General features: G+C 45.2%; 1 protein-coding gene across 2 annotated transcripts in view; it reads left to right on the top strand.

Moving 5' to 3' along the window:
* The window catches only part of PKD2 (polycystin 2, transient receptor potential cation channel), a 62,071-nt gene that overhangs the window by 32,923 nt on the left and 12,878 nt on the right, over positions 1-16,270 (top strand). For both annotated transcript variants that reach the window (XM_073637567.1, XM_073637561.1), the window contains exons 9-12: positions 6,466-6,586; positions 7,411-7,509; positions 10,868-10,989; positions 13,798-13,915. In XM_073637567.1, coding sequence (XP_073493668.1) covers positions 6,466-6,586; positions 7,411-7,509; positions 10,868-10,989; positions 13,798-13,915 — 460 coding nt within the window. The remainder of the gene's footprint in view (positions 1-6,465; positions 6,587-7,410; positions 7,510-10,867; positions 10,990-13,797; positions 13,916-16,270) is intronic.

The raw sequence follows: 16,270 nt of genomic DNA, 5'->3' as shown, positions 1-16,270 counted from the left end.
CTGCCGAGTGCTCCTGTGTTCTCTATGTTCCAGACATTGCTGCTGACGGCTTTTCTCAGGGAGTAAAAAAGGTTCTTCAGTGTGAAATCAGACATGCCAGATCCTTCACGTCTCCAGCAATCATCGGTCCCGGGACCCCATACACGTTACACTGTCAGCCAAACCTATCGTTATCGGTGGGTTTGGCTGCCATTAGTCTGTGTGGGGGCTCAGCTATCCTGGACTTCTTGTAGACTGGAATTTCATTGTCTTTGTTCAGTGACTAGCCATAGTCACTTTCTTTATCGCTTCATTGGGGGACACAGGACCATGGGTGTATGCTGTTGTCACTAGGAGGTTGACACTAGGCAAAAAAGAAAAAAGCTCCTCCGCAGTATACACCTGCCTACAGGCACCAAGCTCACCAGTTTAAGCTTAGTGTCTGTAGGAGGTAGACCTGGATCCTACTGATCCAACCCTGTTGTGTTTTATTAACATTTCTTCTTTATTTTTCAGATACAGCTCTTCAGGGTTAACAGGGAACACTGCGTCCCTTGTTATCCCCATTCTCAAGCGACCGAGAGAGCAGTGTGGTATTTCCTACATCGCCCACTCTCGGATCCGCTGGGCAGGACCTATCCCCTGTCACCTGCGGGTGTCTCAGGGTGATTCTCAGTGGCCAGTCCTTCGCCCATTCCCCACCCCAGCCCCCTCCTCGGAGCGGCCTGGGAGGGAGACGGTGGTCACTTCAGTGACCTTCCCCCAGATTCTGGGGTTGACACCGTCTCCTGCACTGTCCAGGACCGGTCAGTGCGGGAAGGAGGAAGAGCCAGGATCCCCCCTATCCACGGAGGACCTCCTGTGACCATCCTCAGAGTGAAAGGAAGAAGATTCATTGGGAAAGGTACAATCCTCCCTCCCCAGATCCCTCACATCTCAACCTGCGGGCCCCATAAACCCTGGGATATTAATGGGGGCATCACATTTCCCCCCCCGACACTCACTTACAGTAGCGCTTGACCACGCCCCCTCTCCTCACAGGACATCAGGAGGCGAAGCGGGGGCCTCGGACTCACAGCATGGCGTCCCTCTCAGCATGGCGTCCCCCACAGCCCTCCCCCTTTCTCTGTCCTTTTTTGCGCGGTTTTTCTGCCCTCGCTTTCTCTGTTGGGGGGGGCGGCTCGGGGTGGGCGTTACTCTTTCGGGCGGGTATACGCCCCTCCCGGAAACTGGCCAATCAGGACCGAGGAGCGATATGACGCTTCCGTCACGCCCACTTTTATCCCGGGGGCCTATCAGCGGCCGAGTTCTTAAGCCCGCCCCCATCCTTTCTGCCTATCGGAGCTTTAGCTCCGCTAGCTCACTCAGGGCACCACGCTCCGCTCCGGCTCTGCCCCTCTACGCTGCTCTCGGTCTGGCTCCGGCAGCAGCTTTCTGTCTGACTGCCTCATCACCGCAGCCCTGCTCCTGTCTCCGCGGCTCTGGACTTTCCGACGGGGGATACAGGACCGTGCCCATTCCAGACCGGGTAGGCCCTACTCTGACATTCCACACAACACAGGCTCCTTCCTCTGCAGTATTCCAGGTTAGGCACATATGCCCAAACCCAGGGAGTTTTCTGTCCGTCCCACTCACACAGTCACATACTACGCCTGTGCTCTTTGCAGTACTAAGTGGCTCGCGGGTCTGACAACGGCTTTCTGCTCAACCTGCAAGCCTCCCACCATGCTGACACCCCAAGACCCCCCTGCCGCTCAGGACGAAGTAACTCCCCCTCCTCCGGAGTGGGCTGTTGCTATGTCCCAGTCTGTCTCTGACCTCACCAAGGTATCTCAATCTCTGGTGCAGGTCCTAGAACGCTTGCCCATGCTTTCCACGGCCACCAGTGCTCCGAACGTTCTAACGGACGATTCGCAGGCACCCCTGCCCCCTCCTCCTAAGGGCAGACCGAGGGCACGTTCTCAGAAACGGGCTCACACAAGCTCATCCTCCAGCTCTCCAGACTCCAAATTGCTCCCTGCATCTCACACCTCTTCCCCAGAGGTCGCTCCAGGATCAGACACGGCATCAGATTCTGACTCTGGATCCGACACGGACCAATATTCTAGAGTCCAGGACATGGTTGACAGCCTTATATCGGCCGTCAATCACACTCTGCTTGTTAAAGAGGACGAGAGCCCTTCTCAGGACTACTCCGTTGCCTTCAAGAGAATTAAGCGCCCGACACGCACCTTTTCTAACCATTCGGAATTTGATGGTGTCTTTCAAAAACAATGGGAGCATCCAGAGAAGCGCTTCACTGGAAAGAAACAGTTAGATATGCTATATCCCTTTAACCACGACCTCGTCAGCCGATGGACAGAGTCCCCTTCTGTGGATCCTCCTGTCTCTCGGCTAAGACGGTACTGTCCCTTCCAGACGGTTCTTCCCTCAAGGACACTACGGATAGACAGGTTGAGGCCTTGGCTAAGTCAGCCTTCGAGGCTGCTGGCACCTCCTTTTGTCCTTCCTTTGCCTCAACTTCGGTATCAAAAGCAGTCTCCGCATGGGCCCAACAGCTTAGGCAGGGCATCCTCACCGGGGCTTCCCCAGATGATCTGGCTGACCTAGCGGATCAGATCGCCCACGCAGGGAAATATCTTCTCACAGCGTCCCTTGACGCCGCTACCTGTTCAGCCCGCGTATCCAGCAATATCATTGCTATACGTAGGATTCTGGCTGAAGGCTTGGAACGCCGACCCGGCCTCCAAGAGATCACTAACAAATCTCTCCTTTCAGGGCTCCAGACTGTTTGGGTCTAACTTAGACCAGATCATCTCTGATGCCACTGTGGGCAAGAGCACTTCCCTTCCTCAGCCGAGACCTAATCGCCCTTTTCCTAGGAAATGTTACCTTCAGTTCCGGTCCTTTCGTCGGTTCGCTCAACCAGGACCCTCCTCTCAACAGGACCGTACCTCAGCACAGCAGGACAAACATAAGCCTACCTTTAGGCCCGCTCTCAACTGGCACGCAAAGGGTCGCTCTTCCAAGCCCTCTGGATCCCGATCACGATCCAGCAGGTTTTCCTCAGCATGACGGGTCACTCCCACCTGGGATTTCTCCCAGGGTGGGCAGCCGTCTACTTCTGTTCCGAGACCCTTGGGTATTGGCAATAGAGGATGCCTGGGTCAAGGAGATAGTGACCTCAGGCTACAAGATCGAGTTCAACACCATACCCGGAACACGATTTCTCAGGTCCCGCCACCCGCATCCATCTCTACTTCCCGGTTTCCTTCAGGCCATTGCCTCCCTTCTGCACTCAGGAGTTATAGTTCCAATCCCCCTTCAAGAAAGGTGTTCGGGTTTCTACTCAAATCTTTTCGTCGTTCCAAAGAAGGACGGCTCACTACGTCCGATCCTAGACATCAAACAACTAAACCGACTTCAGAATGGAGTCCCTCAGCTCGGTAATCGCCTCGATGGAGGCCGGGGAATATCTATGTTCAGTGGATATTCAGGATGCATATCTTCATATCCCAATCTGCGCACCACATCAGAAGTTCCTTCGATTTGCCTTCCAGAACGCACATTACCAGTTCACTTCTCTCCCCTTCGGGCTTGCCTCCGCCCCGAGGGTTTTCACAAAGGTAATGGCGACGGTCATGGGCATTCTACGAGCCAGGGGGATTGTAATTATCCCCTACCTCGACGACCTAATGATCAAGGGTCCCACGTTCAGGGACTGTCTCCACAGTCTCCAAATCACCCTGAACACGCTTTCTCGGTTAGGCTGGCTAATCAACACAGACAAATCCTCTCTGGTCCCATCTCGGCGCTTAACCTTTCTAGGGATGCTGTTCGACACGACCCGTGCCCGGGTCCTTCTTCCGAGGGAGAAGATAAACTCTCTCTGTCGGGGGATTCACCTTCTCTCCGACCCGAGTCCACGCCGTCTTCGCCTGTGCATGAGTGTCTTGGGAAAAATGGTGGCAGCCATGGAAGCAGTCCCGTTTGCCCAGTTCCATACCCGGCCTCTTCAACTGGCCCTTCTGTCGGCATGGGATAAGAACCCGTCGTCTCTAGATCGACGCATCAGGTTACCTCCTCATGTGAGAAGGTCATTAATATGGTGGACTCGTCCTCCTTCCTTCAGACCCGGGAGGTCATTCCTACCGCTTTGCTGGTAGGTGGTCACGACCGATGCCAGCCTCATCGGTTGGGGGGGGCAGTCTTCCTCCTCCACACAGCGCAAGGCCGTTGGAGTCTCCACAAAGCCTCCCTTCCGATCAATATATTGGAGATAAGGGCAATTTACCTGGCGTTACGTCACTGGCAGGACATTCTTGCAGGGTTCCCAGTCCACGTACAATCGGACAACGCCACGGCGGTGGCGTACATAAACCGTCAGGGAGGAACGCGCAGCAAGTCGTCTTGAAAGAGGTGACAAAAGTGCTAGTTTGGGCCGAGAACACTGTTCCGGCAATCTCAGCAGTACACATTCCGGGGATCGACAATTGGGCGGCCGGCTTCCTCAGTCGGCAGGGCCTTGCCTCAGGAGAATGGTCTCTCCATCCCGAGGTGTTCCATCAGATATGCTTACGATGGGGCACGCCGGACGTCGACCTCATGGCGTCTCGGTTAAACCACAAGGTTCCATCCTTCGTAGCCCGGTCCCACGATCCCCTTGCGATCGCTCAAGACACGCTAGTCATCTCATGGTCTCAGTTCCAGCTGCCCTATCTCTTTCCCTCTCTACCATTGATCCCTCGGGTCGTCAAAAAGATCAAGACAGAGGGAGTACCGGTAATTCTAATAGCCCCGGATTGGCCCAGACGCGTCTGGTACGCAGATCTAGTAAACCTGCTCGTCAACTCCCCCTGGAGACTACCGGACCGTCCGGACCTCCTCTCTCAGGGACCTATTCTTCATCAGAGTTCTCGTTCTCTGAATTTAATGGCATGGCCGCTGAGGCCGCAGTGTTGAGGAAGGCGGGTTTTGCGGACAACGTCATCCAGACCCTAATTAGTGCCAGGAAACCCACAACCTCGCGCATATACCACAGAACCTGGAGAGCCTTTTTTCGTCACTGCGAGAAGGATCAGTTAGCTCCCATGTCCTTTTCGCTACCGGTCATTTTGGCCTTCCTTCAGTCTAGCCTGGAGGCGGGACTCTCTCTAAGCACTCTCAAAGGCCAAGTTTCGGCCTTGTCTATTCTATTCCAGCGTAACTTGGCTTTCCGTCCTCAGGTCAAGACGTTTCTGCAAGGGGTGGCTCACCTGGCGCCGCCTTATCGCCCCCCGGTGGATCCATGGGACCTTAATTTGGTCCTGATCGTCCTTCAACAGCCCCCGTTTGAACCCATTCAGGACATCTCAGCCTCTCTTCTCTCCTGGAAGGTGGCTTTTCTGGTGGCTGTCACCTCTATTAGGAGGGTTGCAGAGCTCGCAGCCCTCTCTTGTCGGTTGCCTTTTCTGGTCTTCTATCAAGACAAGGTAGTGCTCAGGCCAGTGCCCTCCTTTTTGCCAAAAGTAGTCTCCTCTTTCCACATCAATGAGGACATTGTTTTGCCTTCCTTCTGCCTGGCCCCAGTGCACCCTCGGGAGAAATCCCTGCACAAACTGGATTTGGTCAGAGCTCTACGTTTGTACCTTTCTAAAACGGCTTCCCTTCGGCGTTCGGATGCCCTGTTTGTCGTTCCTGAGGGGTGTCGCAAGGGTCTCCCTGCTTCCAAGTCAACCATCGCCCGTTGGATGCGTTCGACCATTTTGGAGGCATATCGCGTCTCGGCCAAATCTCCCCCTCCGGGGGTAAGGGCTCACTCCACCCGGGCGGTGGGGGCCTCTTGGGCTGTTCGCCATCAGGCTTCAGCTTCTCAGATCTGTAAGGCCGCAACATGGTCTTCACTCCACACCTTTTCAAGGTTTTACAAGGTCCACACTTATTCTTCGGCTGATGCCAGTCTTAGACGGAAGGTTCTGCAGGCAGCGGTTGCCTGCAGTCAGACCTAGTCTGTGGCTACCTTTTTTTGTTCTCCCACCCTAGGGACTGCTTTGGTACGTCCCATGGTCCTGTGTCCCCCAATGAAGCAATAAAGAAGGAGGGATTTTTGGTACTCACCTTAAAATCTCTTTCTTGGAGCCTTCATTGGGGGACTCGGCACCCTCCCTGATTTTGGGCATAGGTACAGTGGGCCCTGTTGGGCATCTAATTTAGTTTTCACGGTTGTGCACCGTTGGGCATTGCATAGTTAATTGTTTAAGTTCCTCCTACTGCTTTAGCCACTAACTGGTGACCTTGGTGCCTGTAGGTGGGTGCATACTGTGGAGGAGGAGCTATTTTCTTTTTTGCCTAGTGTCAACCTCCTAGTGACAACAGCATAGACCCATGGTCCTGTGTCCCCCAATGAAGGCTCCAAGAAAGATTTTACTATGAGTACCAAAAATCCCTCTTTACATCTCATGTGATTTATTACCTGTAGAATCTGATCTAATTGATTCTTCCTTTTAGTTTTACTCAGTTCCGTATACTTTTGGGAGATTTCAACTTCACTGAGATCGAAGAAGCAAATCGAATCATGGGGCCCATTTATTTTACATCTTTTGTGTTCTTTATGTTCTTCATCCTTTTGGTACGTAATTTATATTATTTGACACATTTCCCATCTGGTCACCACATTTTATTTCTTTGTGGATGTCATCAGTCAGTTTACTCTGCTATTTTATCTGGGATCAGTGCTCGATCATTATGATCATACTTGTAATTGTAAGCTCCTGTATACTGGTTTGGGAGCTATATTTTATGACATCAGGTTAAGGGCTTATTCAGACAAGCATATTCTACGGACTTGTGCTGTCCGAGTAAAAGAGCAGTCGGCACACAGATCAATGTAATTCAATAGAGCTGGTCAGATGACCATTGCCTCACATGGAGTGAGTGTCCGTGTGAAAAAAATAATCACAGCACTTACAATCCGATGCTCACGCAAAAAAGAACAAAAAACAGATCCCATATGGATCATCTTTACAGCATCCAATTTTTGGGATATATTTCCATTATTAACCTAGAAAACTGTACTTGATCATTAATATTTTAAAATGTTGATGTATAAAAACTTATGGCATATGGACGAAAAATATGGACACACACATGAATACATGGAGTTTTCTGGATGGAAATCGGATAATTTTTCATACTCTCGTCTGAACCTGGCCTGTAAGTCATTCAAAAAAGATTTTGATATTGTTGTTCTTTCTTAACCATTAAAACAGATAAAAAGTACAAATTTTCAATTTATCTGTTAGGTTCACAAGTGTAAAGATGAAATGACTGAAGCCCACAAATGCGTCTTCTTCACATTGCTTGTATGATCAGAACCCATGATACTACTATGACTCCGCGCCTTTACGTCTGGAGAAATGGGCATTTGTTTTATTAATACTTTGTATTTCACAGAACATGTTTTTGGCCATAATCAGTGACACCTATTCAGAAGTCAAAACTGACATGGCTCAGCAAAAGAGTGAAATGGAACTGGCCGATCTTATTAAGAAGGTAGAAGTTTCTAATGCTATTATTTACTCTGTTCTGTAATAACGTGTGGAAGGAGTCGGTGCTGTATTAGGGACCCATGTGTTAGGGCTGATGAAGGCGTCCGAGCATGGGACCGCTAATGTACGGACCGGCCGCGGGTCTCCCCACCGAAGCCTCATAGAAATCTATGAAGTTATCACGTACAGGTCTGCAGAACCGTGTCCTGTCCATGTATTGTGGAACGAGATCGGACCAAACTCCACGAACGTCTGCAAGAGCAAAAATCAAAAAACTGACCCGCATATCCAAATAGAATAAGGCAAGTGTGAACAGGAGCAAGCCGTCATTACTAGTTTTTAACATATTTTAAACATATTTTCTGTAGCAGTAATGCAGTTCTAATTTCATATATTCAATGTTTGCATATTATAGCATTTCAGAGTGCAGCTGCATTTTCTTTTTTATATGATTTTGGTGTCCATGTGTATTTTGTGCCGGGGATGTATTATGTACGGCACTTAATGGCTGTGTGAAACTTAAAAAGAAACGCTATGGGGAAATTTTGTCATTGCATTTGCGCTCAGAATTTTTTACAATTTTCCACATATCTTTCTCATAACCGCTTGTGCTAAATTTATCATTGTTTTACAACATTCAATACACCGATTTTTAGTGTGTGCGGCAAAATCTAAAGCTAACAAGTTAAGGGGGGCATGGTTATTTAGGATTTTATTTCTGTATGAAAGTCACAAAGTGACTGAAAGCGGCAGCTACCGGGAGGACTAAAGTTAATTTTCTCCCAGTAGCCACATTTTCAGTACAGCGGCCGGACACCATTGTAATGCTATTAACCTGCAGATATAGGGTTAATAGGACATGACAGCTTCCTTTTAAAGCAATAAACAAATACATATATGTTGCATCTTTAAGAAGTTTCAGAAGTAACAGTAACAGGCTCTCAAAGTAAATCTATGAGAGCCAGAACGAGGATCTCGTAGCTTTGCATTGAAAAGTGATCTCCAGTTATATCTGCCAGGTAACTAACCGCCAGAGACTGGCAGGAGCGGCGGTGGTAGAAGGTGAAGACTGTGGCGGGTAGGTATGAGACAGTCCGAGTCTAGCCATGGGTCTTCTCACCAGCACTTTGCAGCCCTGTAGCCATATAGGAGACTGTTGAATTCAGGTCAGCAGAACCACGGCCAGTCCATATACAGTTGAAACCAGAAGTTTGCATAAACTATATAAAAAGACAAAATATGAATGTTTTTCACAACATCTGACATGAAATCAGAATAAACCTTTCCCATTTTAGGTTACTTAGGATTACCATAAATTTTAATATTTGCCAAATACCAGAATAATGAGAGAGAGAATGTTTTAAGACATTTTTATTACTTACTGCAAAAGTTGACATAGATTTCATTAGTATTTGGTACCATTGCACTTAAACTGAATGACTTGGGTCTAACGTTTTGGATATCCTTCCACAAGCTTCTCACAATAGTTGGTCGGAATTTGGGCCCATTCCTCCTGACAAAACTGGTGTAACTGATCCAGGTTTGTAGGTCGCCATGCTCGCTCCTGCCTTTTCAGCTTTGCCCATAAATTTTCAATAGGATTGAGATCAGGGCTTTGTGATGGCCACTCCAAAACATTGACTTTGATATTCTTAAAGTGCATCTGTCAGCAGGATTGTGCTCGGTAAACCAGATACACTGTCAGGTGGGCGACATTACACTGATTAAAATGATACCTTTTGCTCTTGACAGCTCACTGTGCCTTCACTGACCTGCCTCCTATTTTACCTAACCCCGCACTACTAGATGCATTATGTAAAATAGGAGGCAGATCAGTGAAGACACAGTGAGCTTTCATAAGACCATACAGCTGAATATGTAAGCAGAGCACTAAATAGAGCCCACCCACAGGCCCTCCCCAAAAGCACGAGCATATCATTATCTCAAAACTGAAAGTAAAGATTAAACAAGAACTACAGGACGGATTTTATCAACCAAGGTATCATTTTAATCAGTGTAATGTCACCCACCTGACAGTGTATGTAGTTTACCGAGCACAATTCTGCTGACAGGTGCACTTTAAGCCACTTTGTTACCATTTTGGCAGTATGCTTCAGGTCATTGTCCATTTGGAAGACCCATTTCCGCCCAAGCTTTAACTTCCTGGCTGATGTCTTGAGATGTTCGTTCAGTATTGCCGCATAATCTTCTTTTCTCATGATGCACCTGTCCCTCCTGCAACAAAACAACCCCACTACATAATTGTGACACAGCATGGGATGGTGTTTTTAGGCTTCCAAGCTTCTCCCTTTTTCCTCCAAACGTAACGATGGTCATTATGCCCAAAAAGTTACATTTTAGTTTCATCAGACCACAGGACATGTCTGCAAAAATTAAGGTCTTTGTTCCTGTATGCATTTGCAAACATTAATATGGCTTTTTTTGTTTCTTTTGGAGTAATGGCTTCTTCCTGGCAGAGTGACCTTTCAGCCCATGTTGATACAGTACTCGTTTCACTGTGGATATTAACACAGTCCTACCAGCTTCCGCCATCATCTTCACAAGGTCTTTTGCTTTTGTCCTTGAGTTGATATGCACATTTCGGACCAAAGCATGTTCATCTCTGGGACACAGAACCCGTCACCATCCTGAGCAGTATGATGGCTGGACATTCCCATCTTGTTTGTAGTTGCGTATAATTGTTTGTACAGATGAATGAGGCACCTTCAGGTATCTTGAAATTGCACCCAAGGATGAGCCAGACTTGTGCAAGTCCACAATTCTCTTCCTGGTGTTTTGGCTGATTTCTTTAGACTTTCCCATGATGCTACACAAAGAAGCAATGTGTTTCAGGTGTGCATTAAAATACATCCACAGGTGTGTCTCTAATTAACTCAGATGTTGCCAAAAAAACTATCAGAAGCTTACAGTACAAACATATGACATCATCATATGGGCAGTCCAGAATTGTTTATAGGCATAGTAATCTTAGTGTATGTAAACTTTTGACTTTGCAGTAAGTAATAAAAATACCTTAAAACATTCTCTCTCTCATTATTCTGGCATTTGGCAAATATTAAAAATGATGGTAATCCTAATTGACCTAAAACGGGAAAGGTTTATTCTGATTTCATGTCAGATATTGAGAAAAACATGCATATGTGTCTTTTTATATAATGTATGTAAACTTATGGTTTCAACTGTATTTCGAACTATGATACATGGATGTGTGAAATTGGTCTTAATGGTATAATCACATGATGCAGATTTATTGCAGTGACTTCTGCTATGGTGTCATTCATCTAAATGGGGTATATTATATATTTTTATGTATAAGAGTCACATGTATGTATTAATTCCAGGGTTGCAGTAAAGCAATGGTGAAGCTGAAGCTCAAGAAAACTGCAGTGGATGATATATCCGAAAGCCTCCGACAAGGAGGGGGGAAACTTAATTTTGATGAACTACGCCAGGACTTGAAAGGGTGAGATTATTTTCCACTTTATTATAACCTAATATCCTGTATTTAATTAAGCCCCTGGACGTATACTGTGTGATTTCTGGATATTGTTTTCCATTGGAATTTTTTTAGTTGGTAAAACTTGAGATGTTCAGAAACTTTTATAGCAAACACATTTGTCAATATTCCTTAAAAATGTAATATTAAAAATAGCAGCCTAAAATGTGTCCTTTCCCAGCGCAGGAATAGCCGACGTCCACCTATAAATAAATGCATCTGGCTTTTCCTGATGCTTCACTCATCACGACTGTTGTGCTTGGACGCTTGACAAGTGTATGAAGGTTCCTGCAGTGTCCAACTCATATATATGGCAAATTCTAGAATCAGGAGTGCAGCTTCTGTGTATTATGCTGGTAGAAATATCAGGGCCTTGCTATATACTGCTGTATACGATGCTGACCCCTTAGTGATGGAAATCGCTTATATATTTTTTTTTTTTTAACATTAGCTTGGGGGCTTTGGAACATTCTTCCTCTCATGGATTAAACTGTTATACTCTAATCCTAGAGCTAAAATCAGAGCTAATGGCTCCTTGTCAAACTCCCTTAAATTGTGTAGGGGGACTAGACAGGGGTGTCCTCTCTCCCTTGCTATTTGCCTTGGCTATAGAGCCACTTGCTGTTAAATTACAAGCTAGTAGAGAGGTGAAAGGCTTTATCTACAATACCGTAGAGGAAAAAGTTGCATTGTATGCAGATGACCTTCTGATGTTCCTTGGGAATACTGATAGTTCTCTGGTAAACACTATTGCAATTGTAAATGAATTTGGAGATCATTCGGGGTTTTGAATCAATTGGGATAAGTCTATATTAATGCCGGTAGATGAATTATCTCAAAACTCTAAAGTACACCAAACACGCTTGACAGTGGGATGGGAATTTAAATATCTAGGAATTCATATATCTGTTAATATTAGAGCCTTTGTCTCTTTGAATCTACTCCCCTTATACGACAAGTTTCAACAAAAAAATCAATACCTGGTGCAAAATACCCTTATCAGTCATTGAACGAACGAACCTGGTTAAGATGATACTGATACTCCAACTGCTTTATATTATCCACAACACCCCGTATGGTTTCCCCTGAAACACTTTTACAAATTTCAGGCTATGTTTAGGGAACTGATTTGGAGGCAGGGGAGTGATCGTATTATATATGACACGTTGCAGAGGGAAAAAGAGGAGGGGGGTCTAGCTGCACCAAATCCATGGCTGTATTTCTTAGCTACGCAACTTCAACAGTTCAAACTACTGCAGGCTAATATTGTGACCATGCTGCAAGGTAATACAGAAGGTGTCCCGATTATCCCCTTTTTGGAGGTTTGCTACCAGGGGAGGCAGCAAAACAAGCTTCCAACGGTGCTCCTTATGATAAAGACATGGGAAAAAGCTAAGCAGTTGTTAGATATAGATGGATGTACACCGTTTACCCCTATATGGCAAAAGCCTAGACTTCCAGAGATGTTTAGATTAGAGGGAAAGCTGGTCTGGCTACTATTGCCCAACTCCAGATAAGTGGGGTATTTAAAAGTTTCCAACAACTAAAAGAGGAATTTCTTCTCCCAAATAAGTATTTCTTCCAATATCTCCAAACACGACATGCTTGGCTTAAACAAGACAAAATCAAAAAACTTAAAATAGATAATCATTTATTATTCTCTATGGTTACAAACCAGAGCCATATAAAAGGAGCCATCTCTACATTCTACAGAATACTACGAACACTTTATTTCAAAACATCCATTAAGACTTAAAGAAAAATGGGAGAAGGATATTGGTATAATTGATCCTGATCATTGGGACATAATAATGTCCTCAGTTCCACAGCTGTCCACTAGTGAAGCCCAGAGATTGTCACAGTTATACCTATTACACTGGGTGTATAGAACTCCTAAATTTCTCTATAAAATAGGAGTGAGAGCAGATGATGTATGTCCAAGGTGCGGGATGGGTCCCGCTGATATTTTATGTTTTGCGTATGTAGCTCTCTTGAAAATTTTTGGAAATGCACTGTTGGTTACTTAAATGGTGTATTTGATGTAAATATCCCAATGCAACCCATAGTTTGTGGGCTGGGGTATGTAGACGGAGTAATCGAAGACGAAAATAAAAGATTGGCGATTAAAAGGGCACTTTACCAAATAAGAAAAATTATAGCAGCACACTGGTTAAGAAATTGCCCCCCAAAATGTTGAGAATTTAGTGAGAAGATGCATTTATTGATTCGGTTAGAGGAAGGGGTATACAAAAAAGGAAAGCTTTGCACAAATGTTATAAGATATGGGGAAGATGGAAAGCCTGTCATGGTGCGTCGATTTTGTCATTACTAGGTTCTATATCTGAGTAAATTTCTCTTTTAAATATGCTATACGTTGGAATGTTACATTAAATACAGTACAGACCAAAAGTTTGGACACACCTTCTCATTTAAAGATTTTTCAGTATTTTCATGACTATGAAAATTGTACATTCACACTGAAGGCATCAAAACTATGAATTAACACATGTGGAATTATATACTTAACAAAAAAGTGTGAAACAACTGAAAATATGGCTTATATTCTAGGTTCTTCAAAGTAGCCACCTTTTGCTTTGATGACTGCTTTGCACACTAGAGTACAACAATCTGAGCCCACGTTTCTATGTACATGCTTATTGTCTTTGTATTGATAATTGATAAACAGTATAGGTGTAATTAACTTTGTACAATATTGCAGCCTCTAATTTTTGTACCACTGATTATTAAATTATAAGGTCTACATTTGTCTTTCAGGAAAGGCCACACAGATGCAGAAATTGAGGCCATTTTTGCTAAATATGACCAAGATGGGGACCAGGAACTTACCGAGCATGAACATCAGCAGATGAGGGACGATTTGGAGAAGGAGAGGGTGAGCATCCTATGTGGTTTGCTGTCTTGCCCACTTTGGCTTCAGACGACATTTACTTGTGTATTAGCCTCACCTTTAACAAATCCTTTTATTGGATATTAGGAGGATAATATGGAATTGTTGTATGTGTCATTTATTATGCAGAGGTATACCAGTGTATCAAGAAATGTTGAGAAATTACATTGTCTTTTTTTTTAAAACAAGGTTTTCTTTTAAGATTAACACAAGAAGGAATAATCATAAAAAATATCAGTATAATAATATTTTTAAAGGGTAACGTTTCTCCTTGTAGAGAGTGCCAAGCCTGGCATGTCAGAGTGAGGGGATTTATCAGCCATGCAATGCTCCTCTGGGAAATTAAATATGCAAATTGCCTCTTCAGAAAGGAAGAGGACTAGGAATTTAGTGCCACCTATTGGAAACCACAATCCTAAAAGTCAAAATCGATACTTTTAACAAGCCTTGAAATATGACTTTGGATAAAAGCCAAACCAGAATCTCAACTTGCAGACACAGTGTTTCAGGGTGTTGCCCCTCATCAGTACAAAGTATGAGATCTGATTTGGCTAGCTGAGATGCTTAAGACTGGTATCTAAGGGGCAAGGTTTCTCCTTGTAGAGAGTGACAAGCCAGGCCTGGCATGTCAGAGTGAGGAGATTTATAAGCCATCCATGCTCCTTTAGGAAATTAAATATGCAGATTGTCCCTTCAGAGAGGAAGAGGACTAAAACAAGACAAGTTGTACTTTTGAACAACAATACTGGTTTTACCATATCGTGTATTGTAAAAAGGGGAAAAAATTCGAAGTGCGGTGAAATTGCAAAAAAAGTGCAATTCCACAGTTGGTGTTTTGGTTTTTTTTTACCACGTTCACTGAATGCTAAAACTGACCTGGCATTATTATTCTCCAGGTCATTCCGAGTTTGTAGATACCAAACATGCATAGGTTGTTCTTTATTTAAGTGGTGAAAGAAAAATCCAAAGTTTGCTTTAAAAAAATGGCGCCATTTTCCGAGACCTGTAGTGCCTCCATTTTTCAGGATCTGGGGCTGGGTGAGGGCTTATTTTTTGTGCGGTGAGCTGACGTTTTTATTTATACCATTTTTGGGTTGATATGAAGCTTTGATCGCCCGTCATTGCATTTTATTGCAGTGGCCCAAAAAAGGTAATTCTGGCGGTTTAAATTTTTTTTCTCGTTACGCCTTTTACCGATCGGATTCATTCTTTTTTTATATTGATAGATCAGTCGATTCTGAACACGGCGATACCAAATATGTGTACGTGTGTGTTTTTTTTTACTGTTTTATTTTGAATGGGGCGAAAGGGGGGTGATTTAAACTTTCATATTTTTTTTACATTTTTAAAAACATTTTTTCATTTTTTTTACTCTTTCTGCTTGCTTCAATAGTCTCCATGGGAGACTAGAAGCAACACTTGCCTGATCACCTGTACTACACACTGTGCTCACTTGCTATGAGCGCCAACCGCTGGGCAGTACTCATAGCAATCTGGCAATGAAAACCGCAGGGGTCTCCTGCAGACCCTCGAGTTGTCATGCCAACCCATCGGTGACCCGCGATCATCTGACGGGGTCGCCAATGAGCGGGGCCAATGACTCTCTTCCCAAAAGCGCGAGTTAGCAGCCGCAGGTGGATCACGATTCCACCCGCGGCTGTTGCGGGCACATGTCAGTTGTGTAGATCAGCTGTCATGTGCCTGGAAAGGTGCAGGCTCAGCGCCGGAGCCCGCACAAAACAGGGGGATCCGACGTGGGGCCTACTATTATGCTCCACATCAGTAAGGTGAGTCGACATTGACTTTTAGGATTGCTGCTTCCAATAGGTGGCGCTTGCGTTCTAGTCCTCTTCCTCTCTGAAGAGACAGTTTGCATAATAGAACAATAAGAAATACAAGCACAGTAACATACCACATTTGTCGTTCTACTAACATTGCCAAAGTAGCTTCATCTGAGATTCTTATACAGCAAAAGTAAATTATAGAGATGAGCAAGTCAGGCAAAATTCGAATTCGCCTGTTCATGCGCTTTTTCCCAGGAATTTAATGTTCCTTATTGTGCTCTTGGGTTTGGAGAGATCCCAAAGCCTAATAAATGTAACATGCAAAAAATAGAGAAAATCATTTTACTGCTCACCTCTCCGGCCCCTTCACTCGTCTGGTCGTCATCACACTCGCCACTCGGGCTGAAATCCCCGAGCTGCTCACAGCGAGCTGGGACTTCTGGTTCTGATTAGGCCCAGGAGGATTGTGCGCAAACACAGAAAAAGTCATAACGTGCACCACGACCTTTGTGTGGTCACTGTGTGGGGAGGGAGAGGCGGTGGGCTGTGATATTAC

The sequence above is a fragment of the Phyllobates terribilis genome, unplaced genomic scaffold, assembly GCF_046119375.1.
Source record: "Phyllobates terribilis strain yellow unplaced genomic scaffold, ASM4611937v1 Scaffold_1__5_contigs__length_1240528914, whole genome shotgun sequence".
NCBI classification, from domain to species: domain Eukaryota; kingdom Metazoa; phylum Chordata; class Amphibia; order Anura; family Dendrobatidae; genus Phyllobates; species Phyllobates terribilis.
This window is presented reverse-complemented; position numbering and strand designations above follow the sequence as displayed.